Source organism: Loxodonta africana, chromosome 19 (genome assembly GCF_030014295.1).
Source record: "Loxodonta africana isolate mLoxAfr1 chromosome 19, mLoxAfr1.hap2, whole genome shotgun sequence".
NCBI classification, from domain to species: domain Eukaryota; kingdom Metazoa; phylum Chordata; class Mammalia; order Proboscidea; family Elephantidae; genus Loxodonta; species Loxodonta africana.
Window position 1 is genome coordinate 21,398,057 of NC_087360.1, and position 13,799 is coordinate 21,411,855.

Below are 13,799 nucleotides of genomic sequence, written 5' to 3' on the forward strand. Positions count from 1 at the left end.
CTTCCAAAGTCCACCCCAAAGGCCCCTCCCCCAGCCAGGTGGCCTGTGTGGACTTCTGGGTGATAGGGGGCTTCCTAGGCCCCTGCCACCTTAGAACTAACAAAAGAAGGCAGGGAGCAGGGGTGTGAGGCCACCCAGATACCCCCACCTACTCCTGGACTTTGGTAAGCCCTTGCTCCTCAGTTTCCCCATCTGCTCTCGGGCCATGAGCTCATTTATGGGGCCTGGTGGACATTGTGAAGAGCCAGGGTGGTGGGTGGGAACTCAGGGTGACTGGGCATGGGCTGTGGCAGGGCTCTGTGCCTGGAGTCCTCTTCCTACCCCATCGGGCCCCGCTGGCTGGCAGCTTTTATTCACCACAGAGCTGGGTTTCCTGGGGGACCAGTGGACCGCCCAGCCCCCCAGCCCCTCCTGGCCACAGCTCTCATCAGGAGGAGGGGCCAAGGCTGGGCCGCCTCCTGGACCCCTGCCCTCCCCCACCCCCACCCCAGGCCTTGCCTTCCAAGGCCTGGGCAGCGGCCTCAGTCCACTGCTGGGCTGGGAGAGAGGAGCCGTGGCTGCCCTTGGAGAAGGTGGGTATCCAGGGACTGCCAGCCTGCAGGGATGGGAAGTGGCACTAGGGAGATCCGAACCTCGTGTCCCCCCCAACCCCATTGTAGGAAGGCGAAACTGACCAGGAGGGTGCTGACATGCCCAGGGTGACCTAGGATTGGCCCTAGGCATGGTGGCCTCCTGGGGAAGTGGAGGGTCCCAGAGCTCCTAGGCTTTAGGATTCAGAGAGAAGTCAAGGAGGGGGCGGCAGAAGTCAGGGAGGATCTCCTGGACCAGAGATCATGCGCTAGACAGGCCAAGGGCTCTCCTAGGAGCCGGCACAGCCACCGTAAAGGGGCAGAGGCTGGGTGTGTGTATGCGTGTATGTGTGCATGCGTGCATGTGTGTGCGTGTGCGTGTGTGTGTGCAAGGCAGAGGCATGCAACTGGGAGAATGGAGGTGCTGAGCCCAGAGGGCCAGGGTTCTTCTGGGACCTGTCTCCCCTACACACAGCCATTCTGGCTACCAGGCAGGCTGCTGCCAGAGCCCCCACAGTCTGTGTCTCTCTCTGCACCCCCATCAAAGCTCTGGTCCTGATTCCTGTCCCCCTCCCCCTTCCCCGCAGGTCTGGCAGCTCCAGCTGGGATGGCAGCCCTGGCATCTTGAAGGCTCGAAAGGCCTGACAGCCCACCACCTGTGCGCCGGCCCACCCTCCCTCCCCAGGCCACAGCCATGGGTGGCTGCTTCTCCAAGCCCAAGCCAGGTGCCTATGTCCTTCCCTCCCTTCTGCCTCCTTCTGGCTCCCCCTCCCCCTCCCCCTGCACTCAGCAGCCACAGGACTTGAAGTAGGTCAAGCCAGGCGGGAGCAGCTCAGAATGCTAATACGCTGCAGGCAGGAGGGGGTCGGGGGGCCTGGAGCTGTTCTCCTGGCTCCCCTCAAGTGAGTCCTCCTCTTATTTGGGGCTTTGGGTGCTGGAGGAGGGAGTAGCCGCTGTAAGCTTCTTGGAAAGGAGAGGGGAGAGTTCATTCCTGTTGCAGGGTGAGGGAGGAGGCTGTGTCCCCCAGGCCTGGAGAAGGGGGCTCTGGGACCCCCCTCAGCATCTCGGTGATCCAGGGCACTCAAATTACCTCTCCGAGCCCTCGTTTCCCTCTCTATAAAATGGGCCTGACTGTCCTGAACTCTCCAAGTTCAACTCTTCTGACCTCCTGTGTGACCTTAAGCCTCCACCTTGGCCTCTCTGGGTGGACTTCCCCATTTGTACAGAAAATCAGCCCCTGCCTGCCCCAGTCTGCTCCAGCCAGGGGTGGGGACGTCTGGGGTGCTGGGGAGGCCAGTGTTCACTCTCCACTGGAGATCCATATCTGTTAGACTCTGCCTGTGGGCCCCATTTCTCTCCTCATGACATCCAGAGAGGCAGGGGGTATAGCCATATCACAAATGAGGACACTGAGGCCTGGAGAGTCCTCCCCAGAACCCTTCAGGGCCCCCACCCAGGCTACCCCACCCAGCTCCCCTTACCTGATAACCCATCAGGCTCCATTACCTTGAACCTGTGAGCCTTTTCTCCTTTTCTTGGGTCTGAGGAAGAACCTAGCAGGGCAGGGGAGGAGGAGGGAAGCTATGGAGGCTCGGCTAGGCAGAGGGACCCACCTGTGCCTGCCCACCCTACCCAATTCCTGCGCTGTGGACAGCTCAGCTGGGCCCCAGTCCTGCTGCCCTCTTGCCTCTATGTGTGACTGGGGCCCATACCCATCCACTGTTCTGACTCCAACCTTCCCCCTGAGACATAGGCAGGAGGAGGCCAGCTGGCCCTGGGCAGTTGCCTGCAGGACTGATGGGCTGCCAGGTCCAGGGCAGGTGCCACCTGCAGTGTCTCATGGGCTGGCCTGCCTGGGGACCCCAGGACTCCCAATATGAGAGCTGACCACTCTTACCACCCTGTAGGCAGTGCTAAGAACGCTGGTGCATCTCCTTCCTGGTGTGTGGCCTTGGGCAGCTGATTTCACCTCTCTGGGCCTCCATTTCCTCCAGTGTGCAATGGAGCTGGTGATTGTGCCCATCTATGCAGGGTGTTGTGCCTGGCAAGGCACCTGGCACACAGGAAACACTTGAGAAAGCCTACTCTTACCTCTTCTCTGGCAGGACTCCTGTATGGGCTGAGGGCAGGCCGGCAGGAGCTCTTGCTGGAGGTACCCAGGCTGGGCAGGCTCTGGAGCTTCCAGGTGTGAGACAGAGTATTCAGGGAATGAGGGTTTGGCCGGAATGAGAAGAGGCTGGGGGCTGGGCGCAGGGGGTGTTGGGAGACCGCAGCAAGCAGAAGGTCTGTGTGCAAGTTCTTCGCTTTCTGCCCTGTTCGGTACACATCACTACATGCTTCCTGGGCTCCAGTGGCTGCATGCTGCTGATAGCGACACCCCCGGGCCAGTCCCTTGCTGAGCTCAGAGCTAAGAGGGAGGCTCTTTTGGCATCTGAACATCCATCTGCCTTTTATTCTTCTGGAAAAAAACCACCAGCTGCCGTTGAGTCAGCTCCGACTCATGGCAACCCCATGTGTGTCAGGGTAAAACCATGCTCCATAGAGTTTTCAGTGGCTGATTTTTCAGAAGTAGTTCTCTAGGACTTTCTTCCAAGGTGGTTCTGGGTGAACTTGAACTGCAAACCTTTCGTTTGGCAGCCAGCGCATTAAATGTTTGTACCAGCTGGGGACTCCTATTAGGCTGCAAGGGCTATCTGAAGGCTTGCCCTCCTCTCCATAGCTACCAGGAAGCTCAGAAGTAATGCTGATAAAACACTACTGGCCAACTCTATCTATTGAGCTTTTACCCTGGGTTCACATTATATTATCTTCTCCAGCATTCACTGTCACCACGGAGGTAGCCGCTGTTCTCTCTGTTTTATAACAGAGGCATCTGAGGCTCAGAGGGGCTGAGATGGGGGGCCCCTGAGGTCATGGGGCAGCTGGGAATTATGCAGCTGGATTGATCTGGTTCTGGAGGGTGAGCAGAGGACACCCCCACCTCAACTCCCCATTGCCTTTACTCCATTGCTCCTGACTTAATGGCACCACATTAGACTGCATCCGTGAGTATCCTGGAGTCTTCTGGAAGGTGGAGGATGAAAACAGCCTGGCTTGGCTGTTATCTGGGCCCCTGCCAGGCTGTTCCCGTGAGCTCCTTCTCCACAGTTCACATAGCTGGGGTCAGCTGAGTTCAAAGTATTTTTCTTCTATTTCTTCTGCAAACATTCTAAGGCCATTATATAAAGTGCAGCGGGAAAAGCCCACCCATAGTCCCACTCCCCTTCACTCCCCCCCCACCCCTGGCACCAACACAACAGTGGGCGTGGGTGTGTGCACATGTGTCCACTCTACCTGGGTGGGTTCCCAGAGCAGAGCTTCACCCCTGGCCCCTGTGGTGTCTGGGCCTGAGCTGGGGGCTGGGGTGAGAATAAGGGGGTGGAGGCTTGATCCCCTAGGCTTCTGGGCTAGGCCAGGGTGGGGGGTTACCAAAGCAGGAGGTGAGGGCCCTGCAGGGGCTGGGCAGCTCAAAGAGCCCCCACCTGAGCTGTGTGTCAATGGATGGGTGGGAAGAATGAGGCTGGGGGTGACTCAGCAGCCACACTCTGGGTTCTCTGTTTCTGGGGTGTCAGGCTGAGGTGGGGGATGAGAGGTAAAGCAGGGGTGACCTGTGGGCTCGGGTGCTCTGGGAGAGGGGCCTCCTGCTCCCTGCCTCGGCCCATGCTGTGCCAGGGGCTCAGCTTCCTTCACCCGTCCTCCTCCTTGCAGCAGCAACCCGGGAGGCCAGATTATCGCTGCTAAAAATTCTGTTTATTGTTCCCTTCTAATTAGAAAAATACCCTAGGCACGTTGTAGGGAATTTGGAAAATGCAGACAAGTAGAAAGAAGAAAATGCCAGGCTCCAGCTAATTCCTCCCGGAGTAGATCTCATGGGGACGCCAGGGAGGGGTCTTTTATGGGGAGGCTGTTGGGAGCCTTATACCCCCTCTACACTATCCACACACAGACACGTACACATATAGACACACACACACAGATACATAACAGACGCGCACAGAGACATACAGACATAGACACACACATACATATACATAGACACACACGTATTACTTAGACACACACAATACGTAGACACGGACACACTGTCTTGCACACATACACACACACTTGTGAGTACCTTTAAGGGCCCCAGACCACTGCACACAAAAACACCAGAAACCCAGTGTTGGGTAAGTAGCAAATGAATGATTCTCAAAGTGGTGAGAATAGCTATTTTAAGAAGTTGAAATTATGTTGTGTACACTTTTTTTTTAATTTTGAAAAGACTGCAAACCTCAGGGAAAGTTGCAAGAATAGGACATAAATCCTCGATTTCCCACCACCCGATTTCTCAGTTGTGAACTGAGCTGCACCCAGTTCGGGACCCTCCTGTTTGTACCTTAGTCATCCCCTAAACAAGTCCTTAAGCCTCCAGGGATTACAAAGTTGTTGTTGCCCGTCAGGGACTGTGCCCTTTGGAGTCACGGTATGAGGGTTCTTTCCTCCATGTAGATTTTTAGAAAGATGGGAATTACAGGGTCGGAAAAACCAGTAGCTGTGGAGTCCACTCCGACTGCTGGTGCACCCACGTGGGTCAGAGTACTGTAGAACTGTGCTCCGTAGGGTTTTCAGTGGCTGATTTTTCAGAAGTAGATTGCCAGGGCTTTCTTCCGAGGCACCTCTGGGTGAACTTGAACCTCCAACCTTTTGCTTAGCAGCCAAGTACATTAACAGTCTGTACCACCCAGGGACTGCAGGAGCATCACTTTGTGTCTCCCCACTAATTCTGTTCATGGAAAAGAAAACATGCAGAAAATCACTCCAGAAGCCCCAGTGTATCCTGCTCCCTCTGCTGCTTCTCGTCTGTTCTAAGGCTATTTCTGCGGGATGCAGATGGCTTTCCAGAGAGGTCAGGGATCAGGATAGGAGTTGTGCCCAGAGGAGCAGGCCCCTTTCCCTCCCAGGCTAGTGGGGTGAGACTTGACCTGCAGGAGAGGAGGAGGCCTGCCCGCCCTGCTCACAGCACTGCCCCTGCCACAGTGGAGCTCAAGATCGAGGTGGTGCTACCCGAGAAGGAGCGGGGCAAGGAGGAGCTATCGGCCAGTGCGAAGGGCAGCCCCCGGACTTACCAGGGCAATGGCACAGCCCGCCACTTCCATGCTGAGGAACGCCTGCCTGCCCCCCACCCCTACCCTGGCGCCCAGGACTACGTGGAGGCTGCTGTCTGCCACATCAAGGACCTTGAGAATGGACAGTGGGTGCTGGGCCTGCCGGCGGGGGGTCAGAGGGCACAGACCTGGGGAGGGTGAGGTCCAGGCCAAGGGTGGGGCCTGGGGGCCGGCTCCCACCCCAGCTGCTGCCTGGCAGGTGCCTGGCGTCCAGCCTGACCTCTGAGTACGGCCCTCCCCAGGATGCGGGAGGTGGAGCTGGGCTGGGGGAAGGTGCTGCTGGTGAAGGACAACGGCGAGTTCCACGCCCTGGGCCACAAGTGTCCGCACTATGGGGCACCCTTGGTGAAAGGTGAGCCAGCTGCCTGTATCAGGTGCGTGTGGAAGGTGGGGCAGGACCACCCTGAAGGGACACTGCCTCTAACCTGGTCATACCCCAACTCCAGCAGGTCCCAGCCAGCTGCCCCCCAGGGTCTTCATCCATTAGCAGGGTCTCCTGGGCTGTGGGGAGGGGCCAGTGAATGCTGGCACATGGGGTCCTTGCCCCAGCCCAGTACCATCCCTCCCAGGCGTTCTGTCCCGTGGCCGGGTGCGCTGCCCTTGGCATGGCGCCTGCTTCAACATCAGTACTGGGGACCTGGAGGACTTCCCAGGGCTGGACAGTCTGCACAAGTTCCAGGTGGGGCTGGGGATGTGATGAGGTGGGGGCCTGGGGTGCAGGATCACGGCCGGAGAGCTCTAAAGCTTGGTTCTGAGCAACACAGTCCTTGCAGGTGAAGATTGAGAAGGAGAAGGTGTACGTCCGGGCTAGCAAGCAGGTAAGGGCAGCAGCTCGGGGCTGAAGCAGAAGGGAGAGGCAAGGGAAGTCACCTTGGCCCAGGGAACAGTGTGTGCAAAGGCCCTGTGGTGTAGAGCAGGGTGAGGGGCTGCGTGGTGGCGATCCGGCTGGGCTGCAGTGGAAGGACCTAGAAGAATGGCGATGGTCCAGCTCCTAGCTGCTTCCCTCATGGCCATCCTCAGGCCCTGCAGCTGCAGCGAAGGACCAAGGTGATGGCCAAGTGTATCTCCCCCAGTGTGGGCCACAGTGGCAGCACCAACGTGCTCATTGTGGGCGCAGGTTGGTAGTAGGGTCATGAGGACCACGTGGGTGTGGGGGGGCGAGGGGTGGTCCCTGGCCCACAGCCCCTCCCCTCAGGTGCTGCTGGCCTGGTATGTGCTGAGACGCTGCGGCAGGAGGGCTTTTCGGACCGGATTGTCCTGTGCACGCTGGACCGGCACCTCCCTTACGACCGGCCCAAGCTCAGCAAGGTGTGAAGCAGAGCAGCTGGGGGCCAGGCAGGGGCAGACTCCCATCCCTCTGTCCCAGTCAGGCCCACTTGGAGCCTTGCTTGTCTCCCCCTTGGGGGTCTGGCCAGCTGCCCACGCCCATCATGGTGCCCTAGAAGGACTTGGGGTTTGTTGAATCCTATCTGCTGCCTCTGTGTGACCCATGGCCCAGTCCCAGGCTCCCCAGGCCCCGTGTCCTCTGCTATAAAATGGAGCAGTGGCCGCCTGGCCCCGTTTCAAACTGGCTGTCTCCTGTAGTCCCTGGATGCACAGCCTGAGCAGCTGGCCCTGAGACCCAAAGAGTTCTTCCGCGCCTATGGCATTGAGGTGCTCACCGAGGCTCAGGTTCGAGGCCAAGGGTGGGGAAACTGAGGCCCAGGGGAAGGGTGTGGGCTGCATGGGCCCCTGGAGGTGTGGAGGATGGCCAGGCCTCCTGGCCCTACTGTCTAGGCCTGGGCGTGGTCTCGGTGCTCCAGCCCCAGGGAGTAGCACTGGGCCACCTTTTTAGCAGGGCACTCACAGAGCCCCTGTTTGTGGGGAAATAGCTGATCTGCTCAGGCCTGGGATGGGAGCCTGGAGGGGCTTGGGAGTATGTCTAGGGCTTTGAGGGGAAGGTGACACCGAAGCTTAAAGAATGAGGAGGGATAGCAGGCAGAGGAGGGAGCAAGGGCAACCCAGGAAGTAGGAGAAGAAGCTAGTGGGGGCTGCTCAGAGGGTCTGGCTGGGCTCTTGGTGTATCGCTGGATGGAGTGGGCGGCAAGGCCAGGTCTTTGCCCAGGCCCACGCCCTACCTGGCGGGGTTGCAGGTGGTCACCGTGGATGTGAGAAACAAGAAGGTGGTGTTCAAGGATGGCTTTAAGCTGGAATACAGCAAGCTGCTGCTGGCACCAGGGAGCAGGTGGGACCCTGGGCAGGGTGCTGGCCAGGCTGGTCTCACTCTGCGAGGAGCCCCTCCCCAACATTGCCAGTGTTTCAGCCCTAAGACCCTGAGCTGCAAAGGCAAAGAGGTTGAGAACGTGTTCACCATCCGGACACCCGAGGATGCCAACCGTGTGGTAAGGCTGGCCCGGGGCCGCAACGCTGTCATCGTGGGAGCTGGCTTCCTGGGTGAGTAGCCAGGGGGTAGGGGGTGGCCAGGCTACCAGGGGAGGGGCAGGGTGTCAGCCTGCCTCCCTGGCCCATGTCTCCAGGGATGGAAGTGGCCGCCTACCTGACTGAGAAGGCCCACTCCGTGTCCGTGGTGGAGCTGGAAGAGACCCCCTTCAGGAAGTTCCTGGGGGAACGTGTTGGTCGGGCCCTCATGAAGGTGAGTCCCCCCAAGTCCAGCCCCTGGCACCCTGGGTGCCCTGACCAGCCCCCAGCAAGGCCCTGACTCATGGCCCACCCACTCACCTGCCTCGACAGATGTTCGAGAACAATCGGGTGAAATTCTACATGCAGACTGAGGTGTCGGAGCTGCGGGCTCAGGAGGGAAAGGTGGGCGCCCCCCCCGCCGATCTTCTGTCCTCCTCCTCTGTGCCCTTGAGCTGGGCCCACCTCCTTATCCCCCTCCCCACAGCTGAAGGAGGTCGTGCTGAAGAGCAGCAAGGTTGTGCGGGCGGATGTCTGCGTGGTGGGCATCGGTGAGTGGGTGGGCGGCAGGGAAAAGAGCCACCCACACACCCTCCGAGTGACCCTGGGCTCATCCCCTCCCCTCCCAGAGCCTGGGTTTCCACATCTGTAAATGGGGACTCTAATCGTGCCCACTTGGCAGAGCTGTTGGAAAACATGCCTCCCAGGCCTGGCTTGGAGGACGCTCCCAGTGACTGCTGCCCAGTAACACTCCATGCCCTGCCCTGTGCGGGTGGCTAAAGGCAGAGCAGCCTCTAGCTGGTCCCTGGTCCAGTTGAGGTGGCAGTTCAGGGGGCTGGGGGAGGGGCAAAGCTGGGAAGTGGCACCTCAGGGGTTGGGGGTCATGGTGTGCCGAACCCCACCTGGAGGGCTTTATGGAGTGCAAGAGGGTGGGACTGCAGCATGGACGAGGCAGCCTCTGTCCTACCAGGCGCAGTGCCCGCCACAGGCTTCCTGAGGCAGAGCGGCATCTGTCTGGACTCCCGAGGCTTCATCCCTGTCAACAAGGTGGGGTTGGGCTCTGACAAGAGGGGTGGGATATCCAGGCTGGATCCCACCCTACATGGAGCCTGGCCTCTCCCCACAGATGATGCAGACCAGCGTCCCAGGTGTGTTCGCAGCCGGTGACGCTGTCACCTTCCCCCTGGCCTGGAGGAACAACCGCAAAGTGAACATCCCACACTGGCAGATGGCACATGCCCAGGGTATGGCAGGGTCTCAGCTTCCCCCAGGCCCACCCCTCAGTGGCTGGCCTCGGGTCCTGGCCACTGTTAGTCATCGAAGGCTCTGTTATGAGCTGTCTGCCAGCCTCATCCAGGTGACTGTACCGGCCCTATGGCCCATCCCCAGGGACCTTCCTTCAGGCTGACCCCAGAGTCAGTGCCTTCTGGATGCCCCATTGAGCCCGACACAGCCCCCTTACTCTAGCTTGACTTCCATCAGCCCTTCCTCAGGGACACATGTCCTGCAGAATTCCTCTGACCAATTGTGCAGTCACCCCAGGACTGTCCACCCTGTGCTTGCAGGGCCTCTGCCTCCCTTGGGCCACGACTAGCTGTGAGCTCATTTGCATTGTCAAGCCCTTGGGAGGTGGTCCTCTGCGCCTGGAGGCCTGGGCTCAGCTCAGTGGGGGCCGGTGGCACTCTCTGAGGAATAGCCTCCCCCTCACACTTGGTGGGCACTATGCCCGCACCTGAGTCTCCTAGTGCTGCTGGAACAGAAATAACACAAGTGGGTGACTTCCGAGAACAAAAATGTATTTTCTCACAGTTCAGGAGGCTAGAAGTCCAAATTCAGGATACTGGCTTTAGGGGAAGGCTCTCTGTTGGCTGTAGGGGAAGATCCTTGTCTCACCTTCTCTAGCCCTGGGGGTCCTCGGTTCCTGGACAATCTTCATGTGGCATCTATCTTCTCCCTTTTGGGATGGCTTCTGTGTTTAATCTACTTTTTTTGTAACTCAGAAATGTTTAGGTTTGGGACACACCCTACCCTGATAGGGCTTATTAACATAACAAAGAAACCCTATTTCCAAATCAGTTGTATCTACTGGGATAAAAGGCCAGGAATCCAGCGCATATTTTGGGGGGACACAGTTCAATCCATAACACCCTCCAAGCCTCACCTACTCTGCACACCTGGTATGGGCCCCTAGACTGCAGAATCCAGTAAGTTAGCTGCCTCCCTGCTTCATAAAGAGGACCACCAGACCCCTAGTCTGGGCAAGAGACTCCACCTGCACTCAGTTTCCCTTCCCTCTGCCTTCACTTTATCTGAGGGTCCGCTGCAGCGCTGCTGGTACCAGTTTCTACCCAAGTCCAAAGTTGAAAGGTGCTGCTAGGTTGTAAAGAGCCAAATGGTTCTCTTCAGTCAAGTATAACAAGGATTTTACTGGGATGGACCAGAGAACTTTCCCTAACATCCAGCTGCAGGGGTCCGCCTGGGCCTCACAGGGAACCGGGATGCCACCACAGTTTTTTTCTCAGGGGCCCCGTGTGTGGTTATCACCTGTGCTTCCCTGGGCACGTCACACCTCCCACCTCAGGCCTGCCCAAATGGTCCCGAAGTCCCGGGAAGCAGACTTTCCAGGCCCAGGGCACCTCATTTCAAATTCCCCAGAAGAATCTAGTTGGCTAGCCTTGCGCCAGGTGTCCCTTCTTCACCAATTGGCTACGAGAGGGGGTGGCAGTGGCTGAGCAAAGATGGCCTCTTGACCACGGGGATGGGGGGAAGGTGAGGAGGAGTAGCCCCACATGTCGGGCCCCCAGGGCAGGCGGTGTGGGATGGTGATGAAGGTCGGGGCTTACACGGCGCTGGGTCCTGCAGGGCGTGTGGCGGCCCAGAACATGCTTGCCCAGGAGGCGGAGATCAGCACGGTGCCCTACCTCTGGACTGCTATGTTCGGCAAGAGCCTGCGCTACGCGGGTACCCGCGGGCGGGAGAGGGGCTGAGCGTGCAGGGGCGGCGCTGGGGTGCAGTTCGGACGGTGCGGGGACGGGGCCAACTGAAGTGTCCGCGGGGTGTAGGGGCGGGGCTTGGGGTTAGGGGCGGGGTCGTGACCACACTAGAAATAAACAGCTAGGAACTCCCTGGGGTCGGGGCTAGGCGTTACCTAAGAACGTGGGGAGCGAAGTCGTGGAGCGCGAGGTCGTGGAGGCTCCAAGGAGCAGTTAGAGGGTCCAGGGCGTGGAACCCGCGAAGCCCCACCCTTCTGCGCGGCTCACATGGGGCGCCGCCTGCCTGCCCGGCCCACAGGTTACGGAGAAGGATTCGACGATGTCATCATTCAGGGGGACCTGGAGGAGCTGAAGTTTGTGGCTTTTTACACCAAGTGAGAGCAACGGGGCTGGGGGGGAGCGCGAGGCAGTGGGAACTCGGCCTGGGAGGGGGACCGAGTGGCAGAGGGAGGGATGCGAGGCAGGAGACGCGGCGGAGACAGGTGAGGAGTAGGGAGGAGAAATGAGACCGCACATTTCATCTTAAGGACAGCTTTTTGAGGTGGGTGTTGACACTTGCTTTTACAGTTGAGGAAAGTCACACACTGGGACAGGACTCCAGTCCTAAGCGGCAGGGAGGGCTAGGTGCTTAGGACACTGCTGCTGTCCACCCAGTGAGATGGGCAAGACTCCTCCCTGTCCCAGGACATCCCTGTGTCAGGGTCTTCTGAGGAGGGGGCCACCGCGAGGTCTTCCTCAGGTTCGGCCGTCCTCTCCCTGCAGAGGCGACGAGGTGACCGCTGTGGCCAGCATGAACTACGACCCCATCGTGTCCAAGGTGGCTGAGGTGCTGGCCTCAGGCCGAACCATCCGGAAGCGGGAAGTAGAGTGAGTGTGGGGAGTGAGGCCTGGGGACGGGGGTGAGAGTGGAGGGGGCTTGAGGCACGCCCCCCCCACACCCAGTTCCAGGGCCTTGTAGGGTATGGGCTGCAATTTGGGAGTGGGCTGGTATATGTGACCAAGGGAGACATACAGGAAAGGGGGCCTGGGGGGGGGCGGTCAAGGGTGACTTCTTGGACAGTCACTGCTTCCAGAGAGCCGCCAGGGACTGAGGAAAGCCTGGGGCCACTGTGGGGCCGGGGGCTGGGGCCACAAGGTGGGAGAAGGGGAGGCCACAGCTGGAAGCACTGGAGGACCACTGAATGACATGCTCTCTACCTGGCTTTCTGTCTCTTCCTCTTGCCCTCGAAAAGGCTGTTTGTGCTGCACAGCAAGTACATTTGTTCTTCTCTGTCCTTCTTGTTGACTGTTTTGCATTTTTTTCACTGCAGCCCAGAGCCTCCACTGGTGTACCCCTCTCTGCCCATGTACACATCCCTCTGGCACCAAGGCCTGACATGGAGCAGGCCCCATGTTGCCCTCATGGGCCAGCTGCTTGTAGTGCCCAGAGTGGGGGGACCTTGCTCTCTTCTGTTCTGACCTCTCCTTCTCTTATTCTTGCAGAACTGGCGACATGTCCTGGCTCACGGGGAAAGGATCCTGAGCTCACATGCGGCACACTCGGGCAGGCAGGCTGGGGCACCAGGGTCAGAGGCCAAGTTCCCGGGGCCAGGTGCCAACTTCCAGTTTTCCAAGATCCCCCAGGGCAGAACCTGAGCCCTCCTAGTGCTCACCTTCAGCTGCTTGTCTCCCCTCCGGAGAGGCCTCAGCTTCAAGAAGAGCATACTTTGGCTGCCACAGATGGCTAGCATTCGAGGCAGGATAGGCCCTGCTTCTTCTCCCGCTTTGGAACTGGTCCCCTACAGAACCCTGCAACATCTTAGACATGATCTTAAAATTAAAACACACACATTTGCAGATCTGTGTAATTCCCAGCATGATTGGGCAAACGCTTACTGGGGGGAGACAAGCACAACCACAGAATGCTCAGTGCCACACCAAGGAAGTTCAGCTTGTGGGCGCCGAGAGGAAGCAGCAACTGATTCTCCCCTGGGGTCAGGGAAGGCTTCTCCAAGGAGTGCTTTGGATCGGGATTTTGAAGGGCACTCCAGGTAGAAGGGACAACACATGCAAAAGACTTGAGACAGAAAATGCTTCTACAGAAATGAGAGGCATTTAGGATGTGTTTGCCCACTTAGGGCTGTAAAAGCCGGTCCTGAGACAGACCCCATTATCCTCGCAGCTGCTCAAGCTTTTCGAATCCTCATTGCGCGGACGAAGAAGCGAAGGCTCTGCTGTTAAGTAGAAAAATAGGAATGAGAATCCAGAGGCCCTGCCCTTTTCGCTGTGCCACACTGCCTCCCAGCCAACAAGAACGCTGAGAGTAGACCTACGGGGTCAGGGCTGAGGGTGCGAGCAGGAAAAGGACAGCCGGGCCGCCCGCCAAGGCCGCTGCGAGCACGGAACACTCCACCCAGGGATCCTGGGAGAGGCGGACAATCCGAGCTGGAGCCACGCGCAGACAGGGCATGCCGGGAACAGGAGTCCCGCCGCGGAGGGTCCCCGAGAGCCATGGGACCAGCAAGCGCCAGGGAAGGGCACTCTGGAAAGGGCTGGGGGAAGGACGCCGCGTTTGTTGCAGGGGGTAACCAGGTGCCAGTACTCGGCCGGGAATGCTTCCCGGAAGGCTACATGCTAGCCTGGATTGGGCGCCCCAGGGCCCGCACTGTCCCGCA

At 59.0% G+C, this 13,799-nt stretch overlaps 1 protein-coding gene and 1 long non-coding RNA gene across 4 annotated transcripts; one reads left to right on the forward strand and one right to left on the reverse strand.

Annotated features, from left to right (window-relative positions):
* The first annotated feature begins 1,263 nt into the window (after positions 1–1,263).
* On the forward strand, positions 1,264–12,736 carry AIFM3 (apoptosis inducing factor mitochondria associated 3). Of its 3 annotated transcripts, XM_064272369.1 has the most exons (20): positions 1,264–1,294; positions 5,628–5,841; positions 5,998–6,107; positions 6,325–6,434; positions 6,529–6,573; positions 6,776–6,872; positions 6,951–7,063; positions 7,340–7,426; positions 7,888–7,979; positions 8,058–8,188; positions 8,272–8,387; positions 8,486–8,557; positions 8,640–8,703; positions 9,123–9,199; positions 9,279–9,396; positions 11,015–11,113; positions 11,444–11,519; positions 11,908–12,012; positions 12,378–12,398; positions 12,628–12,667. In XM_064272369.1, exons 1-20 carry the CDS (start codon positions 1,264–1,266, stop codon positions 12,665–12,667), a joined length of 1,818 nt encoding a protein of 605 aa, XP_064128439.1. The 3 variants fall into 3 exon arrangements, with proteins under 3 accessions (XP_064128439.1, XP_064128437.1, XP_064128438.1); XM_064272367.1 differs by lacking the exon at positions 12,378–12,398 and having other exon boundaries at positions 1,264–1,306; positions 5,622–5,841; positions 12,628–12,736; XM_064272368.1 differs by lacking the exon at positions 12,378–12,398 and having other exon boundaries at positions 12,628–12,736.
* Positions 12,737–13,245: 509 nt separating this feature from the next.
* LOC135228234 (uncharacterized) lies at positions 13,246–13,564 on the reverse strand. Its single transcript, XR_010318597.1, has 2 exons — positions 13,458–13,564; positions 13,246–13,358 (listed from the first exon to the last, which is right to left on the reverse strand). It is a non-coding gene; the product is annotated as an uncharacterized LOC135228234 (long non-coding RNA).
* Between the last annotated feature and the right edge of the window lie 235 nt (positions 13,565–13,799).